This window comes from Balaenoptera ricei, chromosome 18 (assembly GCF_028023285.1).
Source record: "Balaenoptera ricei isolate mBalRic1 chromosome 18, mBalRic1.hap2, whole genome shotgun sequence".
In the NCBI taxonomy this organism is placed as follows: Eukaryota; Metazoa; Chordata; class Mammalia; order Artiodactyla; family Balaenopteridae; genus Balaenoptera; species Balaenoptera ricei.
Genome location: NC_082656.1, coordinates 54,641,522 through 54,666,641, shown reverse-complemented (window position 1 = coordinate 54,666,641; position 25,120 = coordinate 54,641,522). Strand labels below are relative to the sequence as shown.

General features: G+C 37.8%; 1 protein-coding gene and 2 pseudogenes across 6 annotated transcripts in view; 1 reads left to right on the top strand and 2 right to left on the bottom strand.

The window, feature by feature from the left end:
* MYCBP2 (MYC binding protein 2) overlaps positions 1-25,120 on the top strand; it is a 269,085-nt gene that overhangs the window by 68,693 nt on the left and 175,272 nt on the right. For all 6 annotated transcript variants that reach the window (XM_059903372.1, XM_059903374.1, XM_059903373.1 and 3 more), the window contains exons 15-17: positions 2,456-2,660; positions 13,844-13,989; positions 14,261-14,362. In XM_059903372.1, the coding sequence (XP_059759355.1) occupies positions 2,456-2,660; positions 13,844-13,989; positions 14,261-14,362 (453 nt within the window). The remainder of the gene's footprint in view (positions 1-2,455; positions 2,661-13,843; positions 13,990-14,260; positions 14,363-25,120) is intronic.
* Positions 20,746-22,282, bottom strand: LOC132352378 (decreased expression in renal and prostate cancer protein-like; annotated as a pseudogene).
* LOC132352379 (chromosome transmission fidelity protein 8 homolog) lies at positions 22,290-22,701 on the bottom strand (annotated as a pseudogene).

Here is a 25,120-nt window from a genome sequence, read left to right as displayed (position 1 = left end):
ATCTTTTCTAGTATTATGGACTTTGGGGTAGTTTCTAGTTTGGTTTATGTTAGTGTTGCTGTGAACATTCTAGTAAATGTTGGTGAAAATATGAGTGCCCTTTTTTTGGGTATTTAACTAGGAGTAGAATTACTGAGTCTCTCTTGTAATTTGCATTCCCTTGACTATTAATAGTGAGTTAGATTCTCTTCAAACTTTTCTTATTTGCTTGCCTTTTTTCCTATTGATTTGTAGGAATTTTTTGTATACTGTACTGTATGCCTTGCAAATATCTTTGACCAACCTGTGGCTTATCTTTTACATTTATTTATGGTTTCATTTGTTGTATATAATTTTTAAATTTTGACAAGTTCGTCATTGTTTTTCTTTATAAATTTTTGCTTTATGTAGTCAGGTTGGGGCCTTTATTTTCCATGTGAATTAGAATCAGTTTTTTTACTTGTCACTGTGATTGGGATTGCTTTGAATTTAGAGATTAATTTGAGCATGATAGTTATAGTACTGTTGGGATGAGTAAATGAGTAATACATGTAGAGCCAGTTACAAGTAAATGCTCGATGTGGTTTAGCTATTGTTGTTGTTAAAAATATGATTTATGCCTTCTTAAGGATTGCTTTATTCTAACTCTTGACATAGTTATCCAATACTTGGTCATCTATCTAATTTCTCAACGTGTCCACAGATTAGAATTGGCAAAAATAAAAAAGATTATGTATCCTATGAGTTCATTTTTTGATTAGACAGACTTGTACTGAGTCTGTTACAAGTGTAAGTGGTCAGAGAATAAGGTTGACTAAGAATAAGTGATGAAGTAGGTAAGATAGAACCTTGTCTTTGAGGATCTAGGTCTGCTATGAAAGACAAACATAAAAAATAATTACTGATTCCCACAGATTTGCTCTTTCATTATATGCACTTGTAGCACTGTATGTTCTTCATAATTCTGTCACAGTTGTATGTTTATACTTTTCAGTATGGTTATTTGATTCATGTCAGTTTTTCTTACTAGCTTGCAAGCTCTATAATTGCTCATTATCACAGTCCTCAGTGCCTAGAGCAGAGATTTGCAAACCATAATCTGATGCCTTATCTTCTCAGGGGCCTGTTTCTGTATGGCCCTTCAAGCTAAGAATGTATATTATATTTATAAAGGGTTATTTTTTTTTAAATGTGACACAGACTTATGTGGCCCCCAAAGCCTAAATTATTTACAATCTAGCCCTTTACAAAAAAGTTTGCTGACTCTGACATAAAGGAATGCCTGGGGCATAGTTGGTGTTCAATCAAAAAAAAAAATAGTTGAATGAATTATAACACAATTAAATAAGTTGTAATTGAGGTATAAACAGGCTTTGAAGAGATAATCACTTACCCTGGAAAAAACTGTAAGTGCTTTCATAGGAAATGACCTCCGAGTTGAGTTTTTGAAGGCTGAAAAGGAGTTTCTCTGGTAGATGAGATAGGAAGAGGCATCCGATAAATGAGGCAGAGAGATACAGGTGGAGCAGGAATGAGCAAAGGCCCTGAGCATGTGAAAGGACACAGGATATTTGTAAAGCAGAGGGAATTTAGGTTCAGCTGGAATATAGTTTGCATGGAGGAAATGAGGTTGGAGAAAATCGGGAGCCATGTTGCGACTGACTGTATCTTGCTAAGAAGTTTTGTTCTTTTGAAGACCTTTGAAAGACATGGGAGGTTTGTAAATTGTGAAGTCATAGGATCAAATACATATTTTAAGAAGCTGATTTCCGGGCTTCCCTGGTGGCGCAGTGGTTAAGAATCCAGCTGCCAATACAGAGGACACGGGTTCGGGTCCTGGTCCAGGAAGATCCCACATGCCACGGAGCAACTAAGCCTGTGCGCCACAACTACTGAGCCTGCGCTCTAGAACCCGTGCTCTGCAACAAGAGAAGCCACCGCAATGAGAAGCCCGCATACTGCCACAAAGAGTAGCCCCTGCTCACCGCAGCTAGAGAAATCCTGCATGCAGCAATGAAGACCCAACGCAGCCAAAAATAAATCATAAATTAAATAAATTTATAAAAAAAAAAAAGCTTATTTCCAACAATGAGAGGATGTTCTAGAGTGGAGGAACTCTTGGCTTTTAGAATGTGGTTGGGAAACTTTCTTTGGTCTGTTGAACAAAAGTATTGGCGGTGAGGATGGAGAGTAGGGACTAAAATCAGAAAAAATTAGAAGTACGAGTGACAGAAAGTAACAGCTATGAGATACTCCTGCCATCACTGCCTCTTTTTGCAGAAGGGAAATGGAGAGAGCATTTATTAGTGGTCCCTAAACTAAATTTTATTTTTGTTCCTCTAATATTTTATCATTCTTGTGTATATTCATTGGGATTAGTATGTGTTATACATTTTGTAAATTGGGAAATAAAATTACCAGTTTTTTAGACATGGGAATAATCTAGATTAAAATTATAAACTGATCTTTCAAATAGGGTTTGGAGTTGAAAATATGGCAACAGCAATGGATGAGGACCTGGAAGAAGAGCTAGATGATAAAGACGAGAAGTCCATGATGTGTCCTCCAGGCATGCACAAGTGGAAGCTGGAGCAGTGCATGGTGTGCACCGTGTGTGGAGACTGTACCGGTTACGGAGCCAGCTGTGTCAGCAGTGGGCGTCCGGACAGAGTCCCTGGAGGGTAAGAGAATGATTAATACTCAAGATACAATAATAGTAGAAATTACGCAAAACACATTTCAAAGTTTACTCTAGAGTTCATTCTGTTGTGCTGTTCTTAAAGTCACACTGGCATATAATTATAATTCTTATAATTGTTTGCTATTATAATTTACTTCAGTGTTATTTTATTTAATGTGCTTTTCTTTCATTTGATTTGTTTAAACCTTTTACTTTATTTTATTTATTTATTTTTTAACATCTTTATTGGAGTATAATTGCTTTACAATCGTGTGTTAGTTTCTGCTTTATGACAAAGTGAATCAGCTATACGTATACATAAATCCCCATATCTCCTCCCTCTTGTGTCTCCCTCCCAACCTCCCTATCCCACCCCCGCATCCCACCCCTCTAGGTGGTCACAAGCACCGAGCTGATCTCCCTGTGCTATGCGGATGCTTCCAGCTATCTATTTTACGTTTGGTAGTGTATATTTGTCAGTGCTACTCTCTCACTTCGTCCCAGCTTACCCTTCCCCCTCCCCGTATCCTCAAGTCCATTCTCTACATCTTCAGCTTTATTCCTGTCCTGCCCCTAGGTTCATCAGAACCATTTTGTTTTTTTTTTTTTAGATTCCATATATATGTGTTACCATATTGTATTTGTTTTTCTCTTTCTGACTTACTTCACTCTGTATGACAGACTCTAGGTCCATCCACCTCACTACAAATAACTCAATTTCGGGTTTTTTTAATGACTGAGTAATATTCCATTGTATATATGTGCCACATCTTCTTTATCCATTCATCTGTCGATGGACATTTAGGTTGCTTCCACGTCCTGGCTACTGTAAATAGAGCTGCAGTGAACATTGTGGTACATGACTCTTTTTGAATTACGGTTTTCTCAGGGTATAGGCCCAGTAGTGGGATTGCTGGGTCGTATGGTAGTTCTATTTTTAGTTTTTTAAGGAACCTCCATACTGTTCTCCATAGTGGCTGTATCAATTTACATTCCCACCAACAGTGCAAGAGGGTTCCCTTTTCTCCACACCCTCTCCAGCATTTATTGTTTGTAGATTTTTTGATGATGGCCATTCTGACTGGTGTGAGGTGATACCTCACTGTAGTTTTGATTTGCATTTCTCTAATAATTAGTGATGTTGAGCATTCTTTCATGTGTTTGTTGGCAACCTGTATCTCTTCTTTGGAGAAATGTCTATTTAGGTCTTCTGCCCATTTTTGGATTGGGTTGTTTGGTTTTTTGATATTGAGCTACATGAGCTGCTTGTAAACTTTGGAGATAAATCCTTTGTCTGCTGCTTCATTTGCAAATATTTTCTCCCATTCGGAGGGTTGTCTTTTCGTCGTGTTTATGGTTTCTTTTGCTGTGCAAAAGCTTTTAAGTTTCATTAGGTCCCATTTGTTTATTTTTGTTTTTATTTCCATTTCTCTAGGAGGTGCGTCAACAAGGATCTTGCTGTGATTTATGTCATAGAGTGTTCTGCCTATGTTTTCCTCTAAGAGTTTGATAGTGTCTGGCCTTACATTTAGGTCTTCAATCCATTTTGAGTTTATTTTTGTGTATGGTGTTAGTGTTCTAATTTCATTCTTTTACATGTAGCTGTCCAGTTTTCCCAGCACCACTTATTGAAGAGGCTGTCTTTTCTCCATTGTATATTCTTGCCTCCGTTCTCAAAAATAAAGTGACCATATGTGTGTGGGTTTATCTCTGGGCTTTCTATCCTGTTCCATTGATATATATTTCTGTTTTTGTGCCAGTACCATACTGTCTTGATTACTGTAACTTAGAGGTATAGTCTGAAGTCAGGGAGCCTGATTCCTCCAGCTCCGTTTTTCTTTCTCAAGATTACTTTGGCTATTCGAGGTCTTTTGTGTTTCCATACAAATTGTGAACTTTTTTGTTCCGGTTCTGTGAAAAATGCCATTGGTAGTTTGATAGGGATTGCATTTAATCTGTAGATTGCTTTGGGTAGTATAGTCATTTTCACAATGTTGATTCTTCCAATCCAAGAACATGGTATATCTCTCCATCTGTTTGTATCCTCTTTCATTTCTTTCATCAGTGTCTTATAGTTTTCTGCATACAGGTCTTTTGTCTCCTTAGTTAGATTTATTCCCAGGTATTTTATTCTTTTTGTTGCAATGGTAAATGAGAGTGTTTCCTTAATTTCTCTTTCAGATTTTTCGTCATTAGTGTATAGGAATACAAGAGATTTCTGTGCATTAATTTTGTATCCTGCTACTTTACCAAATTCATTGATTAACTCTAGTAGTTTTCTGGTAGCATCTTTAGGATTCTCTATGTATAGTATCATGTCATCTGCAAGCAGTGACAGCTTTACTTCTTCCTTTCCGATTTGGATTCCTTTTATTTCTTTTTCTTTTCTGATTGCTGTGGCTAAAACTTCCAAAACTATGTTGAATAATAGTGGTGAGAGTGGGCAACCTTGTCTTGTTCCTCCTCTTAGTGGAAATGGTTTCAGTTTTCACCATTGAGAACGATGTTGGCTGTGGGTTTGTCATATATGGCCTTTATTATGTTGAGGTAAGTTCCTTCTGTGCCTACTTTCTGGAGGGTTTTTATCATAAACGGGTATTGAATTTTGTTGAAAGCTTTTTCTGCATCTATTGAAATGATCATATGGTTTTTCTCCTTCAATTTTTTAATATGGTGTATCACATTGATTGATTTGCGTATATTGAAGAATCCTTGCATTCCTGGGGTAAACTGCACTTGAACATGGTGTATGATGCTTTTAATGTGCTCTTGGATTCTGTTTGCTAGTATTTTGCTGAGGATTTTTGCATCTATGTTCATCAGTGATATTGGGCTGTAGTTTTCTTTCTTTGTGACATCTTTGGTTTTGGTAAAAGGGTGATGGTGGACTCATAGAATGAGTTTGGGAGTGTTCCTCCCTCTGCTATATTTTGGAAGAGTTTGAGAAGGATAGCTGTTAGCTCCTCTCTAAATGTTTGATAGAATTCGCCTGTGAAGCCATCTGGTCCTGGGCTTTTGTTTGTTGGAAGATTTTTAATCAGAGTCTCAATTTCAGTGCTTGTGATTGGTCTGTTTGTGTTTTCTATTTCTTCCTGGTTTAGTCTCAGAAGGTTGTGCTTTTCTAAGAATTTGTCCATTTCCTCCAAGTTGTCCATTTTATTGGCATATAGGTGCTTGTAGTAATCTCTCATGATCCTTTGTATTTCTGCAGTGTCAATTGTTACTTCTTTTTCATTTCTGATTCTATTGATTTGAGTCTTCTCCCTTTTTTTCTTGATGAGTCTGGCTAATGGTTTATCAATTTTGTTTATCTTCTCAAAGAACCAGCTTTTAGTTTTTTTGATCTTTGCTATCGTTTCCTTCATTTCCTTTTCGTTTATTTCTGATCTGATCTTTAAGATTTCTTTCCTTCTGCTAACTTTGGGCGTTTTTTTTTCTTCTTTCTCTAACTGCTTTAGGTGTAAGGTTAGGTTGTTTATTTGGAATGTTTCTTGTTTCTTGAGGTAGGATTGTGTTGCTCTAAACTTCCCTCTTAGAACTGCTTTTGCTGCATCCCATAGGTATTGGGTTGTTGTGTTTTCATTGTCATTTGTTTCTGCGTATTTTTTGATTTCCTCTTTGATTTCTTCAGTAATCTCTTGGTTATTAAGTAGTGTATTGTTTAGCCTCCATGTGTTTGTATTTTTTCAGATTTTTTCCCTGTATTTGATATCTAGTCTCATAGCATTGTGTTCAGAAAAGATAGTTGATACGATTTCAGTTTTCTTAAATTTACCAAGGCTTGATTTGTGACCCAAGCTGTGATCTGTCCTGGAGAATGTTCCATGAGCACTTGAGAACAAAGCGTATTCTGTTGTTTTTGGATGGAATGTCCTATAAATAAATATCTATTAAATCCATCTTGTTTAATGTATCATTTAAAGCTTGTGTTTCCTTATTTATTTTTATTTTGGATGATCTATCCATTGGTGAAAGGGGTGTGTTAAAACCCCCTTCTATGGTTGTATTACTGTCGATTTCCCCTTTTATGGCTGTTAACATTTGCCTTATGTATTGAGGTGCTCCTATGTTGGGTGCATAAATATTTACGATTGATCCCTTGATCATTATGTAGTGTCCTTCTTTGTCTCTTGTAGTAGTCTTTATTTGAAAGTCTATTTTGTCTGATATGAGAATTGCTACTTCAGCTTTCTTTTGATTTACATTTGCATGGAATATCTTTTTCCATCTCCTCACTTTCAGTCTGTATGTGTCCCTAGGTCTGCAGTTGGTCTCTTATAGACAGCATATATACGGGTCTTGTTTTTGAATCCATTCATCCAGTCTGTGTCTTTTGGTTGGGACATTTAATCCATTTACATTTAAGGTTATTATCGATATGTATGTTCCTATTACCATTTTCTTAATTGTTTTGGGTTTGTTATTGTAGGTCTTTTCCTTCTCTTGTGTTTTCTTCCTAGAGAAGTTCCTTTAGCATTTGTTGTAAAGCTTCTTTGGTGGTGCTGAATTCTGTTAGCTTTTGCTTGTCTGTAAATGTGTTAATTTCTCTGTCGAATCTGAATGAGATCCTAGGTGAGAAGAGTAATCTTGGTTGTAGGTTTTTCCCTTTCATCACTTTAAATATGTCCTGCCACTCCCTTCTGGCTTGCAGAGTTTCTGCTGAAAGATCAGCTGTTAACCTTATGGGGATTCCCTTGTATGTTGTTTGTTGTTTTCCTCTTGCTGCTTTTAATACTTTTTCTTTGTATTTACTTTTTGATAGTTTGATTAATGTGTGTCTTGATGTGTTTCTCCCTGGATTTATCCTGTATGGGACTCTCTATGCTTCCTGGACTTGAGTAACTATTTCCTTTTCCATATTAGGGAAGTTTTCAACTATAATCTCTTCAAGTATTTTTTCAGTCCCTTTCTTTTTCTCTTCTTATTCTGAGACCTCCATAATTCAAATGTTGGTGCATGTAATGTTTTCCCAGAGGTCTCTAAGACTGTCCTCAATTCTTTTCAATCTTTTTTCTTTATTCTGCTCTGCAGTAGTTATTTCCACTATTTTATCTTCCAGGTCACTTATCCATTCTTGTGCCTCAGTTATTCTGCTATTGACTCCTTCTAGAGAATTTTTTTTTTTTTTACTTCTAGAGAATTTTTTATGTCATTTATTGTGTTACTCATCATTGTTTGTTTGCTCTTTAGTTCTTCTAGGTCCTTGTTAAACGTTTCTTCTGTTTTCTCCATTCTATTTCCAAGATGTTGGATCGTTTTACTATCATTACTCTGAATTCTTTTTCAGGAAGACTGCCTATTTCCTCTTCATTTGTTTGGTCTGGTGGGTTTTTACCTTGCTCCTTCATCTGCTTTGTGTTTCTCTGTCTTCTCATTTTGCTTAACTTACTGTGTTTGGGGTCTCCTTTCTCAGGCTGCAAGTTCGTAGTTCCCCTTTTTTTTTGGTGTCTGCCCCCGGTGGCTAAGGTTGGTTCAGTGGGTTTTATAGGCTTCCTGGTGGAAGGGACTAGTGCCTGTGTTGTGGCATATGAGGCTGGATCTTGTCTTTCTGGTTTGCAGGGCCACGTCTGTTCATGTGTTTTGGGATGTCTGTGACCTTATTATGATTTTAGGCAGCCTCTATAGTAATGGGTGGGTTTGTGTTCCAGTCTTGCTAGTTGTTTGGCATAGGGTGTCCAGCACTGTAGCTTGCTGGTCGTTGAGTGGAGCTGGGTTTAGTGTTGAGATGGAGATCTCTGGGAGAGCTTTGGCTGAATGATATTATGTGGAGCTGGGAGATCTCTGGTGGACCAGTGTCCTGAACTTGGCCCTCCCACCTGAGATGCACAGGCCTGACACCCGGGCAGAGCACCAAGGCCCTGTTAGCCATATGGCTCAGAAGGAAAGGGAGAAAAAGAGAAAGAAAGAAAGAAAAAATAATAATAATAAAATAAAATAAAGTTGTTAAAATAAAAAATAATAAAATAATTATTAAAAATAAAAAAATTAAAAAGTAATTAAAAAAAAAAGCCAGAAGAAAAAGAAAGAAGAAAGCAGCCAAACCAAAAAACAAATCCACCAATGATAACAAGTGCTAAAAACTATACTAAAAACAAAAAAAACGGATAGACAGAACCTAGGACAAATGGTAAAAGCAAAGCTATACAGACAAATTCACACAAAGAAGCATAAGGATACACACTCAGAAAAAGAGAAAAAGGAAAAAATATATATATATCGTTTCTCCCAAAGTCCACTGACTCAGTTTTGGGATGATTCGTTGTCTATTCAGGTATTCCACAGATGCAGAGTACGTCAGGTTGATTGTGGAGATTTCATCCGCTGCTTCTGAGGCTGATGGGAGAAATTTCCCTTTCTCTTCCTTGTTTGCACAGCTCCTGGGGTTCAGCTTTGGATTTGGCCCCACCTCTGCATGTAGGTCGCCTGAGGGCCTCTGTTCTTTGCTCAGACAGGACAGGGTTAAAGGAGCAGCTGATTCGGGGGCTTTGGCTCACTCAGGCCCGGGCGAGGGAGGGGTACAGATGCGGGGCGAGCCTGCGGCAGCAGAGGCCACCATGACGTTGCACCAGCCTGAGGCGCGCCGTGTGTTCTCCCGGGGAAGTCGTCCCTGGATCATAGGGCCCTGGCAGTGGCGGGCTGCACAGGCTCCCGGGAGGGGAGGTGTGGATGGTGACCTGTGCTCACACACAGGTTTCTTGGTGGCTGCAGCAGCAGCCTTAGCATTTTATGCCCGTCTCTGGGGTCCACGCTGATAGCCGCGGCTCGCGCCCATCTCTCATTTAAGCGGTGCTCTGAATCCCCTCTACTCGCGCACCAGGAAACAATGGTCTCTTGCCTCTTCGGCAGCTCCAGACTTTTTCCCGGACTCCCTCCCGGCTAGCTGTGGCGCACTAGCCCCCTTCAGGCTGTGTTCACACTGCCAACCCCAGTCCTCTCCCTGGGATCCGACCTCCGAAGCCCGAGCCTCAGCTCCCAGCCCCCATCCGCCCCGGCGGGAGAGCAGACAAGCCTCTCGGGCTGGTGAGTGCTGCTCGGCGCTGAGCCTCTGTGCGGGAGTCTCTCCGCTTTGCCCTCCGCACCCCTGTGGCTGTGCTCTCCTCTGTGGCTCCAAAGCTTCCCCCCTCCGCCACCTGCAGTCTCTGCCCGCGAAGGGCCTTCCTAGTGTGAGGAAACTTTTCCTCCTTCCCAGCTCCCTCCCACTGGTGCAGGTCCCATCCCTATTCTTTTGTCTCTGTTTTTTCTTTTTTCTTTTGCCCTACCCGGGTACGTGGGGAGTTTCTTGCCTTTTGGGAGGTCTGAGGTCTTCTGCCAGCGTTCAGTAGGTGTTCTGTAGGAGTTGTTCCACATGTAGATGTATTTCTGATGTATTTGTGGGGAGGAAGGTGATCTCCATGTCTTACTCCTCTGCCGTCTTGAAGGTCTCTCTTATTTTATTTTTTTTCCTCAAGTTTCTCAGTTCATTTTATTACTTAAATTTTTATTTCACAAAAAAATGTTCTTGTACATATATTGTGTTTTTATGTATTGGTGAATCTATTTCTATGGAGTGTATTTCCTGGACTGTTACTGCTTGTTTAAAAAGTATTGGTTTTTGTTTATTTGTTTTGCTCATGGTGGTTAATGTTTTTAAAAAATGAAGGGTTTCTGTTTTCACTAACAGCAGAAAAAAGGCAGTTACTTTTGAAATACTGCCAGTAGCAGATCATATAATTCTTTAATTTCTGTCAACTCAGTGAATGTGAAGTGATATCTCATCATTATTTTCATATATATTTCCATGACTCACATTTTTCCTGGATATTTAAATATACTCTTCTGTGAGTTTTCTCTTAAAAACCTTTGACTGTATTGTTTTTATCCTTAAAAATTGAAAGATGTTCTCTGAATATTCTTCATATTGACTGTTTCCTGTCTTCTCTAAAAATAGTTTCCCAATTTACTTATCATATAACTAAATTAGGTTATATTCTGTTACGCAAAAGCACTTGACATTTTTTATAAGCAAATATGTATTTCTTTGAAATTTTTGAATTTTCTATCTAGACTAGAAAGGTCTCTCAGTTTCTAGCTGATTATATGATATCTTAAATATTCTTCAAAAAGCCTGTTTTATTTCTTTTTACATTAATAAATTTTAAAGCCAATGGATGATTATTGTTCTGATGTGGGGTAGACATCTAACTTTATTTTCTTACAGATGTGTAGCCAGTTGTACAGTCATTATGTGTGAAATGGCTACCAGATTTATCATTTATTATATTCCCTTATATATCAGAATCTATTTTCTGGGCCTTCCATTATTTTCCTGACTTACTGATCTAGTCTTATGCTAATATTATGTGGTTTATGTTTTGTATGGTATTTTAACATTTAGTAAGGTTAGCTACTCTCAGTGTCTGTCTTTTTTAATCATTTGGGGGACTATTCTTAGTATTTAATTAAAACAAAATATAATTTTAATTGAAATTGCATTTAATTTATCTATTAGTTTTAGAAGAATTGATTTTTATGGTATTAAATATTCCCACTCAGTAACAGGATGTGTCTTTCCACTTATTCAGTTTCTGTTTTTGTTTTGAATTTTATCGGAATATAGTTGATTTACAGTGTTGTGTTAGTTTCAGGTGTATAGCAAAGTGAATCAGTTACACATATACATATACCCACTCTTTTTGAGATTCTTTTCCCATATAGGCCATTACAGAGTATTGAGTAGAGTTCCCTGTGCTATACAGTAGGTCCTTATTAGTTATCTGTTTTATATACAGTAGTGTGTATGTGTCAATCCCAATCTTCCAATTTATCCCTCCTTCCCTTGTTACCCCCCAGTAAGCATAAGTTTATTTTCTACATCTTAACTCTATTTCTAGTGATATTTTGTAGATAAGTTCATTTGTAGCCTTTTTTTAGATTCTACATATAAGCGCTATCATATGATATTTGTCTTTCTCTGTCTGACTTAAGCCATTATTTTAAAACAGGTCATAAATTTCCTTAATGCTTGGGTCTGTGCCTTCATTTGTAGTCTTTTCGTAAGACTGCTTTAATGCCAGAGGTCTATTCATTTGTGTTGAACATGAATTTTTTCGGTGTGGAATTATCAAACATCACATAGAATACTCAATTAGGGGTATATAATTTTCTTTTGAATTGATAAATTATTCGCAACTTTAGGAGTTTGAGGAGCTGTCACTTCTAAAGTTGCATTATTCCTGTTATAATTATCCTTTTCATTCTTGTTGGACTACTTTTTTTCCCCCAGGGTTCTGTGTTATTATCACTTTAAAGTTAATATGTGAGTTTGGCAGAATCAGAATGCAGGTTTTCCCCTAGAATCTTGGAGAGAATTTCAAGTCCTGTTTTTGTGTTGCCGTTTATAGCTAATATAATATAATGGGGTATCCTTTGGGAGATCAAATTAATTATCATGCATCTTTGTATTATGATAGATCTGATCTTTGTAAGATCAGATAGATTATTTATGATAATTAGCCAGCTTTGGGAAGTAGGGGGAATCTTGTCAAAAAAAACCCTGAGCGAGAACACCCACCTCCTCATCTCGGGCTCCCCTGTTTGACACCTTGTTAGTATGCAGGTGCTTCTTCCCAAATAATGTCTGGATTTCCTATGAGTATATTTCTGGGTTTATACTTGGCCTAACATAGTTAAATAGATCATATGTAATAGGCCTTTTCTTTCAGGCTGTTGGAATATTATGATTTTTTAACAATAAATTTTCTTTGCATTTTTAGCCTGTTAAAAAATATTTTGGCTCTCTTTATCAAAGGATAGTATTTCTTCTAGAAAGCTATATATTTGGCTCTGTTTAGTGTATTTAAGCCCCTAACTTGTTTATTTTAAAGTTTAATTTGGATTAAAGAAAGATTCTGTGATTTTTTAAAAAACAACATTGGAGTTGAAATTTATCTTTTTGGATCTCTCCCAAGCTATTTCCATTTAAAATTAAGTGTTCCCAATCTCTGAACTTAAGCCATTGATAGATATCATAAGTGAATTTCTAAAGTCTTTGGTCCTTTCTGAAATTAATTCTTCTTTTCTTTTTTCCCCAGAGATATACTATCAGTTTCCAATAATTATTTACAGATTTAAATGGATAGTACCTAACCAAGTACAGTAATTTCTTTATTAGTGAAGCAGAAATAAACACATGAATAAAGTCAACTTAGGAATAAATATGGAGGACACTAAGCACTATTACAGATGACTTAAATATTATAAAATTGTGACTACATATCTTAGAATAAATTTAGAATTAAACATTATTTTTAAAATAGTGCCCATGGCCAATTCAGTAGGGCATATTATTTTATCAGTTTGTTACTGTTGTAGTAAGTGATCTTCCAAATTGCCACTAATACTTGCTGTTGAAAGCCAGGAGTTTCACAGGGCACCTGGCTATGTGTTTCAAAATTGTTGCCAGGTAGATCCTTTGTCTTGTGTCTCCACAAATCTGGATAACCAGGGAGAGGCTCAGTGAGGCTGTCACAAGTTTTTCAGGACTGATCCAACAAATAACTTTAAAGCTGGGACTCCTGCAGAATATGTGACTAAGAAATTAGTGTTCACCGACCCTCTAGCCAACTCCTGGGAGTGTTCTTGTTTTCTTTTATGTTATAATCAAAGGCCATATGCTTAGTTCACAAATGCTAGGAAAAGGACGAAGAAGAGGAAAAATAACAGGTAATTGGATGCAGTGAAGGAGAATGGGAGATGATGGCATGTAAAGGAGAGGGAGGGGTAAGGAGACAGAATTCATGAAGCTGGCAAGCTGAGCTCACTCATTGAAGGCTGCCCACATCTCCCTTACCTGGGAGATAGCCGTATTGTTTGTTTGCTGACCTTTTAATACTAAAGCTGCTGGTGCCTCACTAATTGTGAAACCTTTTTAAAGACATTATTAATAATGGCTTTGAAGATAGCAGAATCCATTTGTATTTTCTGTAGAAATATACCAATTATGCCTATTAGGAGTGTGTAATATCTATTCATACCTTTTAATTATTCATCTCTTCATACCTTTTCTTTAAAATTGACAAATCCTGATCTGAAGGGGTGATTTCATTGCTGATTCATTTAAGTTAATCTTAAAAGTGCAGAAAAGATGTTATGGAGTTTTAAGGAAAGAGAAGGATTTCAGTTAATAATTTATTTGTTTATTTTTAGGATCTGTGGTTGTGGTTCTGGAGAATCTGGCTGTGCTGTATGTGGATGTTGCAAGGCTTGTGCAAGAGAATTGGATGGTCAAGAGGCAAGACAAAGAGGGATTCTTGATGCAGTGAAGGAGATGATACCTTTAGACCTTCTGTTAGGTAGTATTTCTGATAGTCTAAATAATTCCTTTTAGATATGTGTTAAAAAATTAAGATAATAGTTGATTATGCAGTACTCCGTGTTTGGTAACTGACAGTGTGTCATTGATTAAGGGATGAGATTCTTTTTCTCTTTTTTGCTAAGATCCTTGCAGTAAAAATCATTTGTGTTTTAGACAGTGTTTTTGCTAGCTTTTACTTTCTTGAATTTCATATAGTTCTATCGTATCTATTATAAAACTAATTGACTGATTGACTGTCAATCATATAGCTGTCCCAGTACCCGGGGTTAACATTGAAGAACACCTCCAGTTACGACAAGAAGAAAAACGGCAACGTGTAATCAGGAGACACAGATTAGATGAAGGAAGAGGTAAGATGTAGCTGCAGAGAAAATGTATATGAAAATACATTTTCTTACCCTACCTATACTGAGACCAGTTAAAAGTTTACAGAATAGGCTGATTTGGTAAGAAATTAAAATTAGTAACATTCTAGTAACTCATGAAAGTATTATGAAAATATTCAGGGTATTACAATTGTGCTAATAATAACATACATTTAATTCGTTAGTGTGTTTATGGCATAAGTCAACCGTATTAAAAATTGTGCCATATGCCAAGCATCAAAAACTATTAGCAATGGCAATCTTTAAAAAAATACAAATTCGAAGAACTGTCCTTCACCCATATTTTGACTCATCTACTTAACTATGAACACCAAATTAGTTTAGTATTTTAAGTTCTGATTTCTTACTCATTTACAATTATTATCATTTGGGCATAGTCTCACCGCTCTTCCTTCCAATTTAGTGCATAATTATGCTTTTATGTATCTTTCCGGCAAAAGCTTATTCTGGTTATGTACAAGAAGGGTAAGTTGGAGGGTCTGCAGGTTTTAATTGCAAAGATAGATTTATTATCTATTTTTTCCTCATTGTTTATGACCATTTCTCAGCCTAAAAACTACATTTAACAGTGATTATAGTATTTTAGTATATATCCAACAAGCAGAGATAAATATAAGTATTACTAAAGTTATTCTTGCCCAATAGAATCTTTTCTTTGTAGGATTAAGACAGATTGTTACAAAGGTCTGTAATTTTATTCCTCTGCTAGGCAAAATTTTGATTCGAAATATTTAGTGATATTGTATATTTTAATACTTATTAAAATGGCATGGTATATGATACAGGAGATAAAACCTATTACTCATTTAACCATCATTACAGACTTTTTTAGGCATTCCTTTTTTTAATATAAAATGGAGTAAGTATTGACTATAAAATATATAGCACACATGGTGATTCTGTTTTTATTAAACTTAGGTCATAAAACATCTGCTTAGAACTTGAAGATTGTTCTGTATAGTGTCTAATAAGCAATGTTGAGGAATTAATACAGTGAATATTTGCTGTTAGTTTGGCTTTGTTTACATAAAATCATTGCCTTTAAATGATATTTTAATGAGATTAATGTATCTACTCTTATTTATATTATATAAATGTATGAGAAAATTGCATATTAAATGTTTTGTAGAGAATAGGGTAAAATTTAAGTTCTGGGTCTTTATGACACATGGTAATTAAGTGATAATTCCTTTTGTATTAATAGTATGATTTGCTTAAGGTTAATTACTAGTGATACTTTTACTACCTGGTTTTTTTTTTTTTTTAAATATTAGGTTGAATCATATGAAATGACCTACAAAAACCAGCAATTTCCTATGTTTCAACCAAAGTATAGCAAATCCTTGTGATGACATTTAATTACTTGCCTAACGCTATATATCTTATTTTTTTCTCTCCCTCTATAAAAAGCTATTCTTCTCTAGGTATAGTATATATTTCTGTATATCAGAAGTAAAAGAACATTGATGATGCACTGGTTATTCAACAAAACTTTGTGATAGCAGAATATTCTTTTGCCTTTTATTTTAAAATGTATCATAGACCTTTAAAACATAAACTCTAACCCTTTAAAAGTTAAAAAAAAAACCTCCATTATTTAAATATTTATGGAAATTAAATTATTGTATCTGTGCTTTAACAAGCTTTCCCGGCGATCCTGAGGGTGCTGAAGTGTGAGAACCGCTGCTCTAGGGCAGTGATGTTCAAAGTTTGTTACATGGGCCTTCTACATCAGAGTCACCTGGGCCTCATGCTTCAGCATTTCTGCCTGAGGGTCCTCGATACAGATTTGAGTCACATGCACAGTGTTCTAGGGCTCTTGTTTGACACCATGCTAGGGAAGATTGTTAGTCTCATTTTGTCCTCATGAGGAACAGGAATGTCAAATAAATTTTTAGTGTTCCAACTGCCACACATACATACTTATCTTTTCTCCACCCCCCCTGCCCCCTGCCCCCCTTGGCTTCTGCTTGGTATTTTTTAGATAACTAACAGTTAGCAGTCTGTTGGTAATTATGCTTATTAGTAATTGGCTTTACCTGTGTTGAAATTTCAGCCTTTCAGTATTAGATTAAGTTAAATTATTTTACTTGATTTATCTATCTCATCCTGTTTACCAAGTTTGTGTTATTTGTTTTAAAGTTGATCAAAATTTTAGGACCTAGCTCTTGTATTAAAGCCTTGCTCATCAACCTCAGGCCTATTGATGTAGTTCAGCTGCTGTTTATGACAGATTCTTCTGTTGCTGTTGAAACCCCCAAAAGTAGTGTGGTTACTACTTTTTGATAAAGTTGGAACTTTAATTTTTTTATGCTATTAGTCTTCCAGATAATACTTTTCTTACCTATATATTCTTAGGTACCAATAGTATTCATTTACAGATTTTTTTTCAGTGGTGTTTGTGATCATTTTTAGTTTGTTTTTAGATTAGACAGATTGATACATAAGTTCTCTGAGACTTGTATTAACTTTACAAGTGGAGTGCTTGTTCAGTGGGATTTTTAAGTAGAACTCTTTAAGTCATCAGGACTCCTGGGTGATTGTATCAATGTTCTTATCTTTATATTCCTTCTCAGCGCTCTGTTTTAAGGAAAACTAAGCCCAAATAATGTTGCCTATTTTTCCTTCTTTCTTTTTCCCCTAAATGTCAAATCAAAATTCCGTGATTGTGAGCTGTCGATGGGGTGAGTTACGTCCTGGTTTGCCTGGGACAGTCCCATTTTATGCCTACTGTTCGGACGTATTTCTTACAGTGCCCCCTTTTGCTCTCGGTAGAGAGTCTCATTTGGATAATAAGTTATATAGTTAGCATAGCTGTATAGCATGGTGGTTGAAAATATGGGTTCTGAAGTTAGACTTTGGTTCATATCCTGGCTTCTTAAGTTTTACTTGGAGTATAACCACTCTGAACCTCAGTTTCCCTACCTTTAAAATGAAGATTACAACTGTACCTATGTTAAGTAGGGGTGAGGATTAAGTGACTTGCATGAAAATGCCTGGCATATACTAAGCCCTGGGTAAATGGTGATGATGGCGATGGTGATGATGAGGATGCTAGTGGTGGTGGTGGGCTATTTAGTAAACTGCTGTTCTCTTTGGATTTGATTCTTTTCCAGCTCTGGCCTCTCCTCTACTTGATTGCTTTTCTCGCAACATTGGGATGCTCATCACAAAATTTTGATTATTATTAATAAAACCCCCTACATCATCTGTAGAATAAAATGATTCTATTTTGATAGAAAAAAAATCAGTTTCCCATAGTCACAAATTAGAATGTAAAAACAAGTTTATTATAGTCTCTCCAGTTTCAAAGTGATTGAGAAGTTATTGCTATTGATTTTTAAGCCTCGAAAACCATTAAGTTTTCTTGATTTGACATGTCAAATCCAGTATTAGCTTATCTTCCAATACTACATTAAAGTCTCCTTTTAAAGTAAAATATTATATGAAGCACATGGAAAACATAAGTAATAAAAAAATATCAATGTAATTCTCATCCAAAGATAACCACTATAGAATTTTGGTATACTTTCTTAAAGGTTTTCTATGCATACTTTTTTGTTTAGACATTTTACATCATTTCATACTGTGATATATATCGGTGTACTGTTTTTTCTCCTTAATAGTTATATCATACATTTTTTGTGCCTTATTGCAATACCGTATTAAAGTAATACAGGAATTTAGGTTAAAGGTTTTCCACAAACCTATCCTTTAATTAAATTATTACTTTTATTTATTTCATTGGTATCTTCTAATTGAGTTTTATACATTTCCAGTTATATTACTGACTGAATCTTTTTTTTTATATATAAATTTATTTATTTATTTATTTATTTATTTATTTGGCTGTGTTGGGTCTTCGTTGCTGCACTCAGGCTTTCAATAGTTGCGGCGAGCGGGAGCTACTCTTTGTTGCAGTGTGTAGGCTTCTCATTGCGGTGACTTCGCTTCTCTTGTTTGGAGCACAGCCTCTAGGCGTGCGGGCTTCAGTAGTTGTGGCTCGCGGGCTCTAGAGCACAGGCTCAGTAGTTGTGGTGCACGGGCTTAGTTGCTCCGCGGCATGTGGGATCTTCTCGGACCAGGGCTCAAACCCATGTCCCCTGCATTGGCAAGCGGATTCTTAACCACTGTGCCACCAGGAAGTCCCTCACTGACTGAATCTTATATTTCATATATTTGCTTAATGTTATAGTATGTACATTTTAAAAAATTTTCCAGCAGTTTTTTCCTTGCCTTCCCATTCTCTTTTACCAAGCAAATGAGGTTTAGTCTAATAGGTATATTTCTGTATCTTACTCCATTAAAATATAATCATGTGCAGATATCTATACATATGTGAGCATGTAGGCATATGTTTATTTACAGAAGGGATATTGTATTAAATATACAGTTGTTTGCAACACCTTTTTCCCATTTTACAGTACAACATGAACACATACTAATGAACATGGATCTATCACATTCTATTTAATAGCTACATAACAATTCATAATATGTCTGTATCACAGTTTATTCAGCCATTATTTTGTTGATGGTCATTAAGGTTGTTTTCAGGGTTTTGTGGATTTTGCTCTAATAATATATTCTTAAACTTGTAGCCATATGTAGTGGAATGTTTGTTTATATAATAGAGCTTCCCAGAAATAGCATATTTGGGCCAGAGAGTATGTATGTTTTAAATTTTAACAGATATTTCAAATTTTTAAAAAAATGTTATAGGAATTTATCTTCCTAAGACTAACATATGAGAGTGGTGTTTTCCTGTAGCACCACCTGTATTAGGTATTATTTTTAATTTTTGCAAAACGTTGGTGAACGATGTTATGTCCTTGCTAATTTAAATAGCACAGAAGTACTTTTTCTTTATAAATCTTGTTTTAATGGCTGATTATTATTCCAGTGAGAAAATATACCATAGTTTTTGATTAACTGTTCTTCTTTTTGGATTGTTTTAATTTTTCATTACCATTAATAAGGTTATAATAATGCCTTTGAGCTGAAATTCTTTTAAAAAATATTTCAGTTTTCCTTAGAACAGATTTCTGTATGTATAATTACTGGGCCAGAGGATAATAATAATTTTTAGGTTCTTGAAATGTATCACCAATGACTTTCTGAAAGTAACTCCGTACTTTCCCACCCTCAGGTTTTGCCAGCTGCCCCTCCAGTGTGCTTAATTTTGTCATAGCACACCATCATAATTTCTTCTTGAGTTTTCTGTAAACTTTCCCTCAACCATTAGACTGTGAGCTTCTTGAATCAGAGATGGGGTCTTGTTTATCCAAGTGTTCCTAGAACCTTGCATGGTGCCTGAAATTGGCCAGTACTTAATGTGTGCCTGTTGACTAACTGAAAATGTTTCACGGACTTCTCATCGCCTCTACAATGAAGTGTAATGGTATCAAAAGACATTAATTATCTCTTTTGTATATTCATCTCCAAACTCATATCCCACTACTTTCTGCCTCATAACCTTATAGTCCATCCATTTCAGCTATGTTTGTGTGTGTGTGTTTTTTTCCCTCTCATCCCATTTATTAAAGAAACAGTAAGACAAGATACACTGCAGGAAAACACCAACCATCCTTTCACATCAGGCTGAACGAAACACAGTGATTTCTCCCCTTCATTCCCCCCACCCCCACCCCAGTTCACCTAACCCCATCCACATCAGTTTAATTTTGAGGTTCTTTGATTGGGAGTACCAGTGGAGAGGGAGTGGGATGAGCAGTGGAGCCGTGATCCTGGCCTCCTCTAAGTAAGTCCCAGGAGAAGGGAGCTGCAGGCCCAGTCAGGCAAGCAGAAATTGTATTTGGTGGCTCTCTGAAGTGGTTGCGCTTCCCTGTTCTGTGTTCCAGCCCCCAGGGGAAGGTATGGCAGTAGAGTGTGGCCAGGTCAGTGCTGCTGAAGCGTGGTCCACTCACCAGTGCGACATTTCTAGAGAGCAGTGAGCTGATTCCCCAGTGGTGAGCAGGGGACCGCATATGAATTGGGACCTGCAGGCCAATGTATCCCTGAGGAGAAGTCCACAAGAACAATTCAAGAAACTAGTAAGAAACAAGGGGCAGAAAGCTGTAGGACAGAAGCACAGCAGGCTTCTGGAAGGCTGGAGATTCCTTCTTGCAAGGCGGGATCATTCCCACCTGCCAAAGTCCATGTCCCACAGATAACATTTCACCTTCAGTCAAGAAAGACGCAGAGGGGGGAAAAAGGCTCATTTGAACTTGATCCCCAGCTATGTACTTCAGACTGTAGCTCCATAACTACCCTTTCACCCAAAACACAGCCCCTGCCCAGAACCACAGTGTCTGGAAACCAAGGTGGTCCTGGAGAGAAAATGGTGTCTAAGGGGGTAACATTCCATTTGGGTACATTGCAGCCATTGGAGCCCCTGGTCTGGGGAAAGCAGCTGGGTTTGTGCCAGGGAGGCTCCCCACTCTAGGAAATGGGACCAAGGTCTTGCTTGCAGGGCCATTCATCCCTGGAAAGGAAGCTGGGCTTAGACCCAGGGTCCCAGCTGGCCTTGCGAAAGGAGCTGGGTTGATACCCACAGGGCCTGCTGGTGAAGAGCCTTGGGAGCTGACCTGGGGGAATTAACCTGACCAGGGCCTAATGGGCCAGTAGACCTTGGGAAGGTAGCTGGGTTGGAGCCTAGTGGCCCAGAGGCTCTTGGGAAAATTGCTGGACTTGAGCCCTGGAGGCCAGCAGACCCCTGGAAGTTAACTGAGTTTGAAGCCAATGTGTTAGAAGACTGAGAGAAAGCAGCTGGGTTCAATCCCCCTGAACCTGTCCCTCTTGGAAAAGGATTAGCCTTTACTCCCATGGGGCCAGTGGGCTTGAAAAATGAGCTGAATTAGGGCTAATGGGGCCAGGAGCCCTCGACATGGGATTGGCCCTGGAAGGCCAGTTCCCTGAGAGCCAGGACCCGAGTTTGGGCCTGTGGGGCCAGGTGTGCTGGCTGTGGAAGATGGGCTTGTGCCCACGTTTCCAGAAGCTTGTGAGAAAGCAGCTGAATTTGCTCCTAGAAGACCAGCTGCTCTTAGAATGGGGGCAAGATTTAGGCTTTGAGGTCCAGCCATTCTTAAGACCAGATCCTGTGCCCAAGAGGCCACCCGCTCTGGTGCCCAAATTAGGGCTTGGGCCCAGGCCACCTGCCCTGGGATTAGGCCCAAGGCCTCGGCCCAGGCCACTTGATCTTGGGTTGGGCGCAAGGCCAGGGCCTGGAAACGTACCTGACCTCGGGGCAGGGTTCGTACCTACAAAGCCTGATCTCAGATTGGGACTTGGTCTAGGGCCCAGGCCAACAGGTCTAGGATTGGGAGGACCATCCCCAGATGTCAACAGGACACCTGCTCTCAGGTTGGGTCCAGATCCAGGGCCCATGGGGCCACCACTTCTGAGGTCAGGACCTGTTCTCAGAACACCACTTGGCCTTGGGTTGGACATAGGACCTGGCCCTGGGAGACTCCCTAACCTTGGGTTAGACAGAGACCCTGGGCCTGGAAGAGCCCCTGCTCCAGGATTTAGAGCTGACCCTGGGCTTGGGCCCAAGAGACCACCCAGCCTTGGGAAAGAAACTGCACCTGTGCCAGTGGGATTCATCCCTCTTGGAAAAGAAGCCATGCTTGGGTCACGAGCACCAGCAGGGAAAGGTGCTGGATTTGAAGCCAGTGAACCTGATGAAGTTGGAAAAGGAAATGGGTTCCTTGGAAATGGGGCCAAATTTCCACCAAGAGAGCCTGTTGCCATAAGGAAGGGATCTGAGTTCATACCCAGTGGGTGGCCTATGTTTAAAACAGGACCCCCTTGTGGTCCCAGGGAACTATCCATCTGTCCTTGAGGTGGCAGCGGAGCGTGAGTCCAAGGAGTTGGCCTCTCTCTAGGAAAATCTGGGGTTCTTTCATACTTTCTTGGGGACATTGGTGATAATGGGCTTGGGGCGAGTTTTGAAAAGGATCTTGTTTTTGATGAGTGCTGTCACCAGGTATGGGGTGCCATTCTCGCAGCCAAGATCACAATCTTGCTCCCCCCCGGGAGTGTGTTTAACAAGGACGGCAAAGGTTTTCTCCAGGTGGATGGTTTTCCCATACAGGATATGATGCCCCACGTTCAACACAGGGATTCCCTCAGTGGTGCAGGTCTCGCAGGAGGTTTCCAGCTAACCCAGTGCTGTAGCGAGCCTCGATCTCCCCCTGTAGCTCCATCAGCACCCATTCTGCCAGGCCTCCAGCCCCAGCACTGGAAATAACCATCTGCACCATGAGCTTTCCGTCTTTAAAAAGCAACTGAAAATAAGCTGCAATGGCCGCCGCCGAGCGCAGCGCCGCGCAGCCAACGGGTGACAACCAAACCTCCTGCCGCTGTTGCCATCGTCGCCGCGAACACTCGTGTGTGTTTTTAATGACCATACAGTAATGTTGTTTATGTCTTCGTGCTTTTATAAATCCTATTCCTTTTACCTGGAATGCCCTCTCTTCTCTTCTTTCTCTCTTGGCAAACTTTTTCTCATTTTTTGAAATCTCTCTTTTTTTCTTTTTGGCTGCATTGGGTGTTCGTTGCTGTGCGTAGGCTTTCGCTAGTTGTGGAGAGCGGGGGCTACTCTTCGTTGCGGTGCGCGGGCTTCTCATTGCGGTGGCTTCTCTTGTTGCGGAGCACAGGCTTCAGTAGTTCTGGCCTGCGGGCTCAGCAGTTGTGGCTCGCAGGCTCCAGAGCACAGGCTCAGTAGTTGTGGCGCACGGCCTTAGTTGCTCTGCGGCATGTGGGATCTTCCTGGACCCAGGCTCGAACCCGTGTCCCCTGCATTGGTAGGTGGATTCTTAACCACTGCACCACCAGGGAAGTCCCTCTTTGAAACCTCTTTGATTCACTCAAGTTGATTTGATCACTTTTCATCCTTCAGGATATGATGTGTACAGATTTACTTTATAACATTTATTAGAACATATTGCAATTCTTTGTTTTTATTCTGTCTTCCCTGGTGGACTGAATTTGAATGAGATCTGTGTCTTTGTCATTATATCTATGATACCTAGCATCTGTTACATTAAAGATAATCAAAAATGTTTGGTGAATAAATGAATGACTTAACTATGTAAGAAAAATTATTTTAGTCCATGGGATACAAGAGTATTTTAGAACCTGGTAACTTGATATTATAAATGGTAACTTAAGTTGAGCTCGAGTGATGTACTTTCTATGTGTGATTGCCAGTGGGCCTTCTGTATTTATGTATAGAAAGGACCCTGAAAAGATTGAATTTATGAGAGACTAAATAACTCTGAATATTATGGGTATAATATTTTTATGGAAAGGAATAGTATCTCAGGCAGGCCACAGAAATTAGAAAATGGTAATACAGCTTAATATTATTGTTATTTTAATATTTACAATTCTTGGTATAGTTGGAAAGTGTCTTACACGTTTTAGAATGATTTATATTATCTGCTTTAGTAAATCAATTGAAAAATAGGGCAAGTTGAAGAAATGACATGTGTTCATATTTGAAATGTATCTCATTTTATTATATTTTAAAGATGAAGCTTAGTTTATATAATCTTAGTTTGAAAATGATTGATACTGCGTTACTGGAAAATAGTATTTAATTCTTCTATTAACATTAAATTAGCATATTTCTACCTGTAGTAATCATATAATATGTTATTCTTGGTTTTTCATAGAATTGATGCTGCTTGTGTTTTTTTCTATATCTAGAGACATAATTTAAATATATTTTTTTCTACCCATTGTTTAATGTTTAATGCAGGGTACTTTGGTATTTAATATGACATTTGTCAAATTTTATTACAGAGCAGTAGTTTCATTTTGTCGCATTGTTAGAAAAATTAGTTATAGCTGAAGATCTATAGAGAATCACAGAAATTAATTAAAAATGTTCAGTGCATATATACTGTCAATTTCCTTTTCAAATACTGGTAACTTCTTAACTGTCAAATTTAGTGTTTTGAAATTTGTAAGCATTTTTGATATTGCTAAAACTCAAGGAAGCTGTGGTTCTGTTCTGTAAGAAAAGAACTAAAATTTTAAGGTATAATTTAAATTTTTCTTTTCAAGCTAAACAGTAATGGGGAAAACAGTTTTTAAATTTTATTGAAATTAATTTGGCTACAGATTTTTTTCTTAAATACTGTATAAGTAGAAATGACTGTAATCTGTGTCAGTGTATATTTATGTATATATGTATATGTACATAGAGGAGCTTCAGAAAGAAATTGTTTTATGAGAGAACCGTTAATGTTCTAAAAATGTTACTGGGTTTAGAGTCCCCTCTTCATCATCAGTATGAAATTCAGCTTATCCTTGTGTCTGATTTTGTGTATGTGGTTAAAATCATAAAGTTAGATTTATCTTTTTTAGAAAATCAAATCAAATGCAGCTTATACAATTCTGTCTTTATAAAGCAGTGATTTTATATATATACATATACATGTATATATGTGTGTATGTTGTATGTATGTATGTATTTGTATGTATATAAATGTGTATGTATATAAATATGTATATCGCAGATCATAGTAATTTTTTGTTTTTGTTTTGTTTTTGACCACCTTGTTTTCTTACCTCTATGACAGAATGTAGTTGTCAGTAACATCTTGGTTTTGTATCAAAATTGATATGGATATTAAATCTTGAAGACCTTGTTAAAATTTAATCATTAATTTAAAACTTTGTTGGTGTTTGGTATTTTAAAAGGAAAGATAT